The sequence below is a fragment of the Solanum pennellii genome, chromosome 1 (genome assembly GCF_001406875.1).
Source record: "Solanum pennellii chromosome 1, SPENNV200".
Classification (NCBI taxonomy): domain Eukaryota; kingdom Viridiplantae; phylum Streptophyta; class Magnoliopsida; order Solanales; family Solanaceae; genus Solanum; species Solanum pennellii.
In genome coordinates, this window is record NC_028637.1 from 95,949,048 (window position 1) to 95,963,085 (window position 14,038).

At 36.6% G+C, this 14,038-nt stretch overlaps 1 protein-coding gene across 3 annotated transcripts; it reads left to right on the forward strand.

Annotated features, from left to right (window-relative positions):
- Nucleotides 1-134: 134 nt before the first annotated feature.
- On the forward strand, nucleotides 135-13,307 carry LOC107008393 (spastin). 3 transcript variants are annotated; one of them, XM_027915991.1, is made up of 13 exons: nucleotides 135-632; nucleotides 1,814-1,905; nucleotides 2,012-2,031; nucleotides 3,205-3,451; nucleotides 3,544-3,639; nucleotides 3,719-3,834; nucleotides 3,915-3,995; nucleotides 8,209-8,332; nucleotides 9,132-9,181; nucleotides 10,695-10,785; nucleotides 11,832-11,867; nucleotides 11,959-12,086; nucleotides 12,815-13,307. In XM_027915991.1, exons 1-13 carry the CDS (start codon nucleotides 325-327, stop codon nucleotides 12,929-12,931), a joined length of 1,506 nt encoding a protein of 501 aa, XP_027771792.1. In that variant the 5' UTR covers nucleotides 135-324; the 3' UTR covers nucleotides 12,932-13,307. The 3 variants fall into 3 exon arrangements, with proteins under 3 accessions (XP_027771792.1, XP_027771795.1, XP_015062896.1); XM_027915994.1 differs by having other exon boundaries at nucleotides 136-632; nucleotides 3,208-3,451; XM_015207410.2 differs by having other exon boundaries at nucleotides 138-632; nucleotides 11,989-12,086.
- The last annotated feature ends 731 nt before the right edge of the window (nucleotides 13,308-14,038 follow it).

Here is a 14,038-nt window from a genome sequence, read left to right on the forward strand (position 1 = left end):
TTGAGAATAATATTTATATTTACGTGCTAAACACAAAAAGTCACTTATTTTCCGGAAAGAATATATATTTATATAAATAGTAGTAAGTAGTAATATTTAATAACAAGAAATAAAATAAAATGGGAAGAATAATCAAGAAGGAACTTGATTTTCAAGCTACCAATAGAGTTTCATTAAAGTAAATCTGGAAATAGTCAGTCCTCCATTAATCATCCTTTAAAATTCATAAAAAATAAACATTTGAAGATCATATTTACCTCAAAACCAAACAGGACCTTAAGATGCAAAATTTTCCGATTCTCCATTAATACAAATTTCTCCCAAATGAGTTTTCTTAAAGACTTGGCAGAAACCCTAAGCTCGATCTTCTCTGATACTCCATCATCGCCTTCGTCTCTGAACCATCCTCAGGAGAACTCCGGTGATCGGACGATGGATGGCGTTGCCACCGGGAACGAACGGACGGCGTATAAGCTAAAAGGCTACTTTGAATTGGCCAAAGAAGAGATCGCCAAAGCTGTTAGAGCTGAAGAATGGGGCTTGGCTGATGAAGCAATTGCACATTACCATAATGCTCAAAAGATACTCGCCGAAGGCATTTCTACTCCGGTTCCTTCCTATATAGCTTCTAGGTATTCAGTTTTTCATCCTATTTCAATCGAGGCAAGAGATTTTACTGTATTTGTGTATTTTATTGTTTGATTAGAGTTATTAGAGGCTTAGTGCTACAGTATTTGAATGAAAGACTGGGACTTTGACAGAGGCAAATCCAAGAATTTAAATCAGGTGCTGCGGAGTCTACTGCAGACACTATTCTTTTTGTGACCGTGAGTGCGAACTTTCTAGAAGTGTGTATTTAAAAAAAATTGCTCAATTACAGACGTATGGCTCAACCCAAGAGCAGGGGGGTATGATCAACCTTAGCTCATTGTTTGCTTGAACTAGTTTAAATTGAAGGTGTATAGGTTATCTAATTTGCTTAAGTGGTGATGGCGTTAGGGAAAATAAAAAATAATATAATGCTCAATGATTGAGTGGAACAGATATAGAAGATTATATGGTCAATCCCGACTAGTCTGGTTTGGGATCGAGGTGTATTTGATTGATTATTTGGCAGGCTGTGAAATCTGAAGAAGGAATGAAGTGCAATCACTTTTACCTCTAAAATTCTATTAAAATATCTAAATATAACTTGTGACGTTTGATTGTCATGTCACGTTTTAGCCATTAAAAACTTCAGTGTGGCAAAATGGAGAGAATATTGCATCTGCGACTATATTTCACAATAACTATATGGTTTTGCACCATAGATAACCTGGAGAACGATGACCAGTCTGTTTCTTATATGAGTTGGCTTCTTTCTTTATCTCAGACTAACAGTGCTCACACTCTTCTTAATATGAGTTTTATGTGGATAGTTATAATTTTTCTGAATTTTCTTTTGAATATTGTTACTTCTATTTGTGTGCAATTGAGCATCATATGCTTTGAACACCAAGATCCTGCAGTTCTATCGGTGTAGACTGGGTTCGTATGCCTTAAACAATTGTCAATCTTTTTTTCTTTTGGTTACAGGAGTTCCTTTGATCTTTCATAATTTATTTTTATTTTTGAAGTAGAATGTCGATTAGGTACATGGGATGGAAAATGAGTTGATTTCCTTCACTTTACCTAGTAAATTGAACAGAAAACCTTATGATTAATTATTAAAGTACTATGTGGAAATAAATCATTATTTTCTGTCATATGTGCTTGGCCATCTGATGGATTATGGAGTAATTGAGCCACAACTCTCCTTGTGTTTTTTAAACAGTGAACACGAGAAGGTGAAATCATATCGTCAAAAGATATCAAAATGGCAGTCTCAAGTTTCAGACAGACTTCAGACTCTAAGTCGACGAGCAGGTTCAAAAATCTTATCTTTCTTGCATTGAGTTTTTAATCATATCTTAGTAGCAGGGAGAATAACTGAGTACATCTCTTTCTTCCCTTTGCCCTACTCTTGTTTCAGGTGGCACACCTTCAGTTAAGGTATGAACTGCTGTGAAGTAAGCTTGTTCCATTAGGTAGACAATTTCAGAGGTTCATTTTAAGGAAACAAATACATCTTTTCCAGCCGATGGAATGCAATTCTATTTCCTATCTCGTCCTCTTGGCACATCATAATAAATCTACTCCTCCTTAAATTTTACAACTTCAGCACAAGCTCTTGGTGCTAATGTAAAGCAATATTGTTGCTCAAAGTGGATCTTCTCTTTGATGCATCTACCTGCTGTCATTTCTATATTCCTTTTTTTTTTCCAGTTTCTTAGTTCCTCGTAATTATTTTGTTAATAGAAGTAATGTGATTAGTTATTCACATGCCAGGCATTGTGAAAGAAACCATGTTTAGCTGGACTGTTAGAAGACAATAGAGAAGACGTAGGGCATGCGATATTGCTACACTAGCACTTATGTGGACCAAGTGGAGAGAGAGGAATAGAGAGAGACTTTGTACACTTAAGGAATGAACTCTGTCCCTTATATCCTTTTGGTGCCCCGATGAGGTTCCTATTTGTACAGATGAGATGACTAGTGTCATTCGTAGAAACCATTTCTGTTTATATGGTTTTCTATTTTTGGTCTACTTGTATGCAGGCATGTTTTTTGCCCTTTCTTTAATTAAATTCATAACCTTATCGATAAAAAAAGGATAGTCCTCTTCATTTGTCACTTGAAAGGAACTAAAACACTCTCACATAAGGATTCTAAACAAGCCAAGCTTGGTTTGGTTGTGATGCAATTTGACGATAGAATGTGTTAGGACAACTTGATTTAGAAAGCTTGAACATAGCTCAATCACTTTGCCTATAAAGGGTTCAACTTCTAAGTCATATTCAATGGAGAATACTTGAATTCCCAGGGACAATACTAGAAAAGGAAGTTTATTACAAGTCATTTGGTAGACTTTAAATATGGCTGTGAAATTCTTTTGAAATTAAATTATGTTATCATATTTTCAAAAAAATTATGTTATCATAGAAAGTTTTATGAGCTGAGCAAGACATTTGACACCAAGCTGGTATGGTTCATGGTACCCCTACTCCCACCGCGATGTACTTTGAATGAAGCCAGAGTTGGAGATGTTGTGAATGTTTGGGATTTAAGTTGCAAAATGGGTTAAGTATCATGTGGTCATAATGGGTTTTGGCATGTTTTTCCCAGCAGTCAGAACCACAATCCCAAAGAGTGGCTGTTTCACAATCAAGTTCGTCTGCTCGAAAAGGAGCATCTCTATCTGCACCTGCTTCAGCGAAAGTCAGCTCTGCTATGAGGGTTCCAAGTAATAGAATATCAAGCCATAAACTTTCACAGGAATCTGCCACTGCTGATGGGTCTGATCCAAAGTTGGTGGAGATGATAAATTCTGTAATTGTGGATAGAAGCCCATCTGTTAAATGGGAAGATATTGGTGAGAAGCCAAAGTTTTATCCTCTCCATTGCCTCCAACCCCTATCTAATGAATTGTTAAATATTTTAATCATAAATTTGGTTTTCCTGCAGCTGGCCTTGAAAAGGCAAAGCAAGCTCTTTTAGAGATGGTAATTCTACCAACCAAAAGAAAGGACCTCTTCACTGGCTTGAGAAAGCCTGCTAGAGGTATTGCTTCTATACATGAATAGCATTATAACACACCCAGGAACTTTTTTCTGACAAGGTTGATGCTATTGTATTACAGGTCTACTTCTTTTTGGCCCACCAGGTACTGGAAAAACCATGCTTGCCAAAGCAGTAGCATCAGAGTCACAAGCAACATTTTTCAATGTGTCCGCTTCTTCGTTAACATCAAAGTGGGTGTGTGTCTCTTTTATTTGTGCCTTTTGATTGACTTTGTTTTGTATCATTTTGATATACAGAGCTTCACATTATGGCAGGTCGGAGAGGGTGAAAAGCTTGTCAAGACATTATTCATGGTTGCCATTTCCAGGCAGCCATCTGTAATTTTCATGGATGAGGTGAGACTTTGTGAGAAATTGTTATGTCAGTTGATGCCTCGGTTAATGTACTTAATTCAATGTTTTTTATTAGGCCTTCATTTAATCAATACAAGAAATACCTACAAAAAAAGTTAGAGTCTTTATCAATTCTCTTTTTCACTTTTTTCTTTTTTGGTAAGGTAACTTTGTATTCACACCAAAAAACAAACTCATCAAGTAACAACTGATGAGGTGGGATTTACAACCCCATAGTGCAACCTGATAACCAAAAACCCAAAAAAGAACTTTATTGTCCTATGAAGTCCACTATACTTACTACCTCCCCCACCATATCCTGTTTACACCAAAAATACAGCAAACGCAGACTCTTCATCTTGATCTTCTGAATGCTGCTAGCTTGCCCGTCATGGGATCTTTCATTCCTGTCCTTCCAAAATGTCCACCAAATGCAAGCTGGAATATATTTCCACCAGTCCTCTTTTGATCTGCTTCTTCTGCTCATTCCTTCCCAGTGTTTCAGCATGTCTAAAGAAGTTCATGGCAATACCCAGCTAACTCCAAGTATACATAAGAACAGGTGCCACAGATTTACAGCTGTTTTGCAATGTAGGAATAAGTGGCTGTTAATTTCTGCCTCTTTCTCACACATATAACACCTTGAGCAAATCCGTATACCTCTTCTCTGTAACCTTTCGTGAGTTAAACATGCTTTTCTGATCACTAGCCATGAGAAACTTGACACCTTTAGTGGAATTTTGATCGTCCATATTAGCTTCCATGGCCACACCATTCTCATTCTCTGGTCATGATTCATATTCCAGTAGCAGGATTTCACTGTGAAACTCCCTTTGTTGTGCAGCTTCCATATTGGACTGTCAGGTCCTTCTGTGACACCTGGGAATCGGTTCAGCACCTGCAACAGCCCTGCTACTCTACTAATCTCCCAGTCATTGAGAGCCCTTCTGAAAATCAAGCCCCACCCTTGAGGAGTTCATATCTGTGCCACTGTAGCCATCTGTTGTAGACTTAAAATAAATAGATCCGGGAATAAGTTTTTTAAGTCCCTATCCCCTATCCAAATCTCACTCCAAAAATCAGTTTTAACCCGATCTCCAATTTTGAATGATATAATGGAGGCGAAAGAAGGTCACAGCCTTCTGATAGTTTTCCAAACAGAGCACCCAACAACACCTGTCACTTCATCAGTGATCCAATTATTTTGAAGACCATATTTACTTGAGATGAATCTTCTCCATAATGCCAAATCTTCAATACAGAACCTCCAAAGCCACTTTGTCAACAAACTAACATTCTGTACTTTCAATTTTTTTATCCCCATACCCCCATGTATTTTGTTGAGGATCACCTCCTCCCATTTGACTAGGTTGTACTCAAGCTTCTCTTTGTTCCCCTGCCACAAGAAGCTCTCCTTAGTTTGTTGATTTTCTTCTCTATGTTTCCTGGGATTGGGAATAGGTTCATCATGTAAGTTGGAAGGGCATCCATTACTGACTTTATGAGAGTTAATCTGCCCCCATAGATAGGTATTGCCTCTTCCATCTTGTCAGCTTTCTCTCATTTCTTTCCAACACTGCACTCCATTCTTCCACTTCTTTATTTTTTGCACCTAGAGGCATTCCAAGATATTTAGTTGGTAAGGAATCCATTTGGCATCCTAGGTTTTCAGCAAGTATCTGTATATTGGTCACTTGGTTGACAGGTTACAAGCAACTCTTATGCCAGTTAACATGTAAACCTGAGATGCCCTCGAAAATGGTTAGGATGGCCCTCAAGTGCCTGATTTTCATTACTTCAGCTTTACAGAAAACCAAGGAATCACCTGCATATAACAGATGTGTGATATCCATAGTATTTCCCCTGTTAGCATTTGCAGGGAAGCCTCTTATCCACCCATTCTCACTTGCTCTTCTGATCATAGAATTGAGGCCTTCCATTGCTAAGATGAATAGGAAGGGTGATAACGGATCACCTTGCCTTAAACATCTTTGTGATTGGAAGAAACCTTCTGGACTAGCGGTGATGATAAGAGAGAATTTCACGGTAGATATACAAGTTTTGATCCAGTTTGTCCATTTGTTCCCAAAACCCTTGTGTCTCAGAATTTTTAGAAGGAATGACCAATTGACATGGTCATATGCCTTTTCAATATCAAGTTTACATAGGACTCCAACTAGCTTCTGCTTCACCCTACTGTCCACCAATTCATTGGCCAATAATGCTGCATCCATAATCTCTCTTCCTTTCAAGAATGCCATTTGGTGTTCATCTACCAATTCCCCCATGATAGTCTTCATTCTTTCTGTAAGGAGCTTGGCTATGATTTTGTATACTCCACCAATCAAACTTATTGGTCTGAAGTCCTTCAACTCTTCTGCTCCATATTTCTTGGGAATTAGTGCTATAAAAGTGACGTTGAAAGATTTCTCAAACATTTCGTTCTGATGGAAATTTTGGATTGTTTGCATCAAATCATCAAGGTTGCCCGACAAACTTTGAAGAAACTCATGGTGTAGCCATCAGGCCCCGGGGCCTTATCCCCATCACATTGTTTGATAATATTTAGCACTTCTTCTTCAGTGAAAGGCCTTTCTAGCCAATCTTGTTCCTCCTGGAGTTTCTTGGACAGTTAACATAGTCAAAAGAGGGTCTCCACATCTCAGGTTCAGTATAGAGTTTCCTGTAGAACTCAATCATAGTAACCTTGATAGCTTCTTCATCTTTAACTTCCTCCCCGTTGATTATCAATCTATCAATGTTATTGTATCGCTTGTGGGATGTTGCCATTCTCTGGAAAAATCTAGTGTTATTATCCCCTTGTTTTAGACAGAGAACACGGGACTTTTGCCTCCATCTAGATTCCTCTTTTTTTGCCAAATCCTCCAACTCCACCAGAACTGCTGCCCTCACCAGTAGTTCATCCACATATAAAGTTCTAGTGTTTAGAGCTAGATCAATATCAGCTAATTCTTTGAGAAGACTATCCTTCCTGTTGCATAACTTCCCACGCACTGATTTGCTCCAATCTTTAAGCTTTTGCTTCAACATTTTTAGCTTCACACTGAGCTTGTAGTCAGGGCAGCCCTCCACTTCAAATTCGTTCCACCAACTATGGACAAGCCCCTCAAAACCATCAACATTGAGCCACCAGTTCTCAAACTTGAAGTATGACTTCCTGTGTTCCCAGTCTCCACATTGCAACATGATAGGGCAGTGGTCAGAAGTCACTCTTGGCATGATCAATTGTCTGATATTCCCGAAAGCTTCTTCCCATTCCGTTGAGTACATAAACCTGTTTAGTCTGGCAGCACTATGGTGATTAGCACCCCTGAACCATGTGAAAATCCCTTCATTTAGGTGAGGGTCGTGTAATTCCATTTCTTCAATCCAGTTGGAAAAATACGATATCACATTTGTGATCCGGTTGCATCCTCTTCTTCACTTACATCAGGGCCATTCTTCAAATAAATATTGGAAATAGGGCAATAGTTCTCTTCACACTTATCCCATCTCAGCTTTCATTGAAAATATCATCAATAAAATGATCAAACACTGGTCGCTTCTCCTTTCCACTCTCTTCAAACTGAGGAAGAAGAAAGAAAGACCGAGTCTTGCAGATCTGCTGCTTCAGATTCATTGAGCTGGGTGCTGACTTCTCTAAATCTAAAAAGGAGAAAAAACTATTACATTTGTATCTGATGAGTTAACTGGAGAGAAACCCGAATTTAATGACGAATTGTCTTTTATCAAGTTTTGTTGCCGCCTTGCCGGTTTCCGAAGTATAATGAACTCAGCACATCTATCAGCAAGTGAAGCTTTCTTGGTCAAGTCTTTGATAGACAGACCTCTGTAGGATTTGCAATGTGATTTTGAGAAGTAATTAGCTATTCTCTCACTTTCACCTTTGATATTTGCGTAATATGTCTTTTTCTTTATTATGTATATGAAGTCTCTTGCATAACTTTTTTTTATTCTGTGTATGAAGTCTCTTATGATTCTTGCAGATACTCTAGTCAAAAACACGTGCATTTTTTTTTCTCTTACCTTATCCAAAACAAAAAAACAATCAATACTTTTTCTTTTGGACTTTGCTTAAAATTACATATCTGTCACTAGGCTTGCTTGGGTCTTTCATTGGTAAAGACATCTGAATGGTGCATCAGTCACTTATTGGTAGCAAAACTTACTTTCAGATTATCTTTGTGGTTAACAGATAGATAGTATTATGTCAACTAGGACTACCAATGAGAATGAAGCAAGCAGAAGGTTGAAGTCAGAGTTTCTAGTTCAGTTTGATGGGGTGACATCAAATTCCCATGGCCTGGTAATTGTAATTGGTAAGCTTCATGCTCAATATGAGCTATTATTTTAGTTATGGTGTCTCAAACAGATAGCTGTTCCTGCTAACTGATGCTCATGCCGTAGTGTTTTCTGAGTGTAATCATCTGTCAAAAGATCACTTTCTTCTTCTCTAAGTGGTCATATACGAACATCTCGTAGTTATCTTCGAGCAAGTTAATTCCTACAAGTCAACATATAAAGGAAATACCACAAAAGCGCCAAATTTTATGGTGACACCATTAAAGTGCCACTGCAAAGGAAATCTTCTGAGGGATATACTGTCTATGACGATAAACTATCAGAAAAAGATATAAAAAAGAAACTTGTGACCTAAAACTTGTAAGAATGTAATTTATATAATCAAGTCTGTCAACAACTTGTCATCAAAAAAAAATTTCAAGTCTCTCAACTTATTCCAAACTATCAGAAAACATAAAGAACCTAATGACCTAGTATGTTTAAGACATCATGCTTTATCTTGACACTGCAAAGATGTGAACTTCTGGTATTTCACATACATCAAGGAAGAGCCATTTTTTCCAAACCTTTTCTAGTCTGAAACTCCAGTATGCTAGGATTTTAAATGTCAAATGCTTCTGATGCAGTGACTTCTAGAGTGGCCCTCTATAATTTCCATTGGTAATCAGTTTAACTAAACCCCTCGTGCCCATGGAAATTCGAGAACTATAGATTTTCATGATTGTTGAGCATATGTTATCAGTTACAGAGGTTGATCTTTTTGGTCCTTGTATTCTCTAGCTACTGTGACTGAGCTGTCTGCCTATGCTAATGCAGGTGCTACAAATAAGCCACAAGAGTTGGATGACGCTGTTCTAAGGAGATTGGTAAGTGCTGTCACTTGATCATAATGCAATTTGTCTCTGAGAACATAGTTATGTTTCATCATTGGCTTGCTTGAACATGTTTTTTTTTTTGGCCAAAAGCATCCCTAAACTATACCCTCAACTTAAACTACATCCTTAAATTATCCTTCTTAACAGAAAACATCACCCAAGTATTTAAAACTTAACCACTTTCATCCTTGCGTTAAAATTTTTGTCAAATAATTAATGGATTTTACACAAAAACATGTGCAGGTCACTCTGCTCTCAATAAAACTTTTCCCATAATTTCATTATCCTTTATCAAACCCCCCCCCCCCCAAAAAAAAAAAAAAGAAAAAGAAATTTTTTTTGAGACCCTTATTTGCTGGAAAGAAATGAAGTTAGGATGGTGTTGCAAAGTTAGATGTATCACGGAACGAAGAGGCTTTTTTTAATCTTTGCTGATTTAGGGAGTTTTGCGAGAGTAGTATGAATTACACATATTTTTGTATGAATTCAGTTAATTCTTTGTTAAATTTTAACAAAAGGATGAAAGTTGTCAAGTTTAAAATACTTGAAGGATGTTTGTTGTTAAGAATAATCATTTAAGGATGTAATTTAAGTTTGGGGGTATAGTTTAAGAATGTTTTTGGCCAAAAACTCGACACAAGTGGATGGGCATAAATATAATGGATATACAACTATATTTCACCGCTACATGTTTGAGTTTTCTCTTGAAAAATTCCACCTTTACTTGGTTAAAAAAAATCTCTGGTGTAAGTAGTTACATAGGCCCATCTTCTCTAACGAGTCATTAGAAAACCCAATTAATTCTTCATGAAAGAAAAACCCGATTAACATTTTCAGTTCTCACTTTGATATCCTTGCAGCATCTTACTTGGAAATTCAAATTTGGACTGTTGGAATACGCGTGTTGCATTACTAAAATACTTTTGGCTCTAGAAATTAAGTGAATGATCTGAATCTGACCAGCAGCTTATAATTAGAAGAGAAATTAGTAGAGAAACTAAATTGTAAATTGCATCACAAGCTGTCCCTTATTTTAAAAATTGGTTTCCTTTCCTTGTCTCTGATTACAGAAGCTTAATTAGTATGTTACTGGAGAGTATATTTCTAATTTCTTGAGAACAATGTGAATTGTCTTTAAAATACTAAAGAAAGGAGTAGAGATGGAAGATATCCCAGCCAATATTCAGTGGACACTATGGAAATCAGAGGTGTTTTGAGGAGAAGCATTCAGAAATTTAAGTTAATTTGTTTAGTTTATAATATTTTTTGGTGTAAACAGGTAGTGATAGATCAATCAGAAGACATAATACAGCTATAGACTGGTTGTAATTTAGCGAAGTATAGGATCAAATGTAATTACAACACTTTCGAAGGTGGACTACATTTTTAATGTAGTATACATGTGGATATATAGATTAACTGTTACCTTTCACCCAAAAAAAAAAACGCTAAAGAAACCTGTAGGGTTTTTTTCTTATTAATGTGTTGTTACTGTTTGATACAGGTGAAAAGAATATATATACCTCTACCTGATGCTAGTGTTAGAAGACAACTTCTGAAACACAGACTAAAGGGGAAAGCTTTTTCTTTGCCTGGTGAGATTGTATTTGAAAGCTAGATACATTATTATTTAGTTGATGTTGGCTAACTACTGTCTGTTTATAGACCACAAAGTAGAGTTCCCATTTAAAATGAGGAGTTTTAAGCCCTTAATGATTTTAATGAAGTCAGTCGATGTTTAGTTGTATGTACTTGTCTTATTCGTATGCTTCAGTTACCAAGACCAATCAGCAATATGAGATGTTATCTGTAGATAACAGCTAAATACATGCATGATGATGTGCAAGTTCCTAGTCAAATATCAAATGTACAAAATTAAACAAAAGAAAAAAGGAAACTTGAAGTTTTTGTCTAATTCAAACTGGGGGTATAAGGAATAACTTTTAATGCATCCCCCTTCCTTCTTTTCCTTCCATATTAGCTTGGCAAAAGTCTATTATGAATTTATGATTGAACTTGTCTAATATACTTCTGAGCAAAAAGTAAGATAGTTGCTAGCTAGAATTCATTTGAATATTGGTGCTTGCGTCTCATAGTTTATCACTAAGTTTTCCCTACTTCTACAAAAATCTTGTGCAATCACTGCTGGCTTATGGCCGACCAAGCCTCCCCTAGCCCTCCGTTTTTTTTTTGGGGTGGTGGTGGTGGTGGTGGTGGGGGTCTTCCGTTCACATCCATTTCAAAGTGGGAAGACTCAAGGCCATTTCCCAATGTTCTTCTTTATCTGAAACCGTATCAAGCATCTCTGAAATAAGTTATCTTGAAAAGAAAATGCTTTACTTCTGTTCTTCATTTCCGTGACACAAGTTTGTCCTCTATATGAAATAATTATATTATGCTATCAATAAGTTCAATATGCGTTATGTAGTTATCTTTCTTACGGTTACTGATACTCCTGCTCGAACTATTTTTCTTATTCAATGTTTATGAAGATGACAGTGGATCAAATTTTATTATTTGAAGGACTTCTTATCGTATCGAAGAAACCGTTTCTTTTTATTTTGTGAAATATTAAGCAGAGTCAGATTAGTTGCCTGCTGTTGCAATGTAATCTAATTCAGTTTTGTTTACTGGATGATAGATGGAGATCTAGAACGACTGGTGAGGGACACAGAAGGTAAAAAGAGCTAAAAGTTTTGCCATTAGAAATTCTCTTAGCTGAACATCTGATTCTTAAGAACCCTGATCGACATATCTTGTTGTTATAGGAAGTTCATCTGAAATCTACATTTCCACAGGGTATTCTGGAAGTGATCTTCAAGCCTTATGCGAGGAGGCTGCAATGATGCCAATCAGAGAGCTTGGTGCTAACATTCTCTCTGTCCAGGCAAATCAGGTGGTAACTCTTCTGGAGCTTACACTGCTACCTCTTGAATTTGTTTTGCCACTATAGTTAATGATTCCACATGCAATAATAAGCATAATGCCAGGAGTAGTTGAAATACTGCTCCTAAGATGTCCTTATGTTGTTCTATGGAGTTGAATTCTGAAGGACTCTTCCCATGCTCATTTAGGTACTCCATCCCCGTCACAATTTATTGGACTCACTTCTCATTTCGGGTTATCTCAAAATATTTGACTCTTTGTCCTGAAGTTTATACAGATTAGATTATCGTCAAGAATTAAATTCGTTTGAAATTTGAACTCTCTGCTCAGTCAACTTTGTCAGATACAGGACCGAAGGAGTATCCATACTCCTAATTAGTTCCCTTGAGAAACCCGAGGTTGATGTCATTTGTCTGAGATGTCAGTTTTAGTTTGTTATACACCTTTGGATGCACTATCTGAAATTGGATAGCATGATATCTTAAAAGCTTAGTGAAGAGGAGGGTTAAGACAATTTGGAAATAGCATTTTTAAAGCTCTATGTTGGTATTATAATTCTATAATTCGTTTGGTTCTATCTCCGAGGGTTGAAATTATATCTATATCTTTGATAATTCTGGCCACCAAATATAATGACCAACACTTGAAAGCAAGTCAGTTTGCGTACCAACCATGTTAATCGATGAATAAGACTGTGGGTATTGACTCGTCCAAATTTGGTGGATTCTTATTTTACAGGTGAGGGGTTTGAGATATGGAGATTTTCAGAAAGCCATGACAGTGATTAGGCCTAGCCTGCAAAAGAGCAAGTGGGAGGAGCTTGAGAAGTGGAATCAAGAGTTTGGTGCAAACTGAAGGCCCAACTCTTGAATATTCTATGCAGTCTCAAGTAAAGCTAAAACAAAAGTTCACGACAGGCCAGCAGATGATAAATTTGTTTATTGGGCAGATCAGCATCCTGACTGTACGTGTACATACTTAAGAATTTAAATTTGATTATTAGCCAAAATTTGGATAATGCTAGGTATATAATTCTGAGGGGATCATGTCTAGATGATCACGACATGTGTTCTGTGGTTCCCCGTTATGTGTAGACGTTTGTATAGGAATTGACAGTTGAATACACACTTTTGTTGTAGTGATGATGCTCTTAGCTCTTCCTAAAACTTACCATCAAATAAATTCATTTACGAAGGGAGTGTGATGTATAACCTCCTCTATACTTGGCTTATGTTTGGAATATGAACATCCTTATAATAAGTAATCCAAACATTTTATCTTAGAATTATTATCTCTTATCCCTTCTTGGGTATCTCTCTGATCGAGTTCAATTGACTCTCGACCTTGACATAAGAAGATGCTTATATCTCTCTGATCGAGTTCAATTGACTCTCGACCTTGACATAAGAAGATGCTTACTTTAAGTTACACGAGACCTGTTAACTTCTCGAGGGACATGCCAGTTCCATGCAGCATTTTCTGTATTACCGTTGTCAACAATTGATTCAATTTTAATGACATGAAGCTATATAGAAGAGGGTGACTTTTGAAATTTATATTTCATATAAATATGTTGAATTATGACATGCAAATAGTAAAAGAAATTTAGTATATCCGATCACTATGGTAAAAATAGCAATGATGGATCACTAACTCCAGCACAATGTCTTAAAGTTTGAACAAGTAAAAAATATTATTTTTAAAATATATTTTGGAATGTTAAGGTGTAAAACTGAAGTCCAGGACATTATCTTTTGTAACTTAAAACATGTGGACTTGCAACATAAAATAATTAGGTGTTTTATAACATTTTAATTTTGTATAGCAGGAACAACTCAATTAACGCTGGGTGATGAATATATTTTACTGACTATTTTTAAAGAAGGAAGTAATGTTACTTGAAATCTCATATCAATTTTCTTTTATATGAATATTTTTAAAAAGTTGGTAAAAAATTCACAC

What these genes read in the sequence shown, in the direction of transcription:
- LOC107008393 (XM_027915991.1), top strand. Translation starts at nt 325, where the DNA reads ATGAGTTTTCTTAAAGACTTGGCAGAAACCCTAAGCTCGATCTTCTCT. An exon ending in GTGGCACACCTTCAGTTAAG is followed by an intron (nt 2,032 to 3,204) that starts GTATGAACTGCT and finishes TGTTTTTCCCAG; the next exon opens with CAGTCAGAACCACAATCCCA. An exon ending in CTTGAGAAAGCCTGCTAGAG is followed by an intron (nt 3,640 to 3,718) that starts GTATTGCTTCTA and finishes ATTGTATTACAG; the next exon opens with GTCTACTTCTTTTTGGCCCA.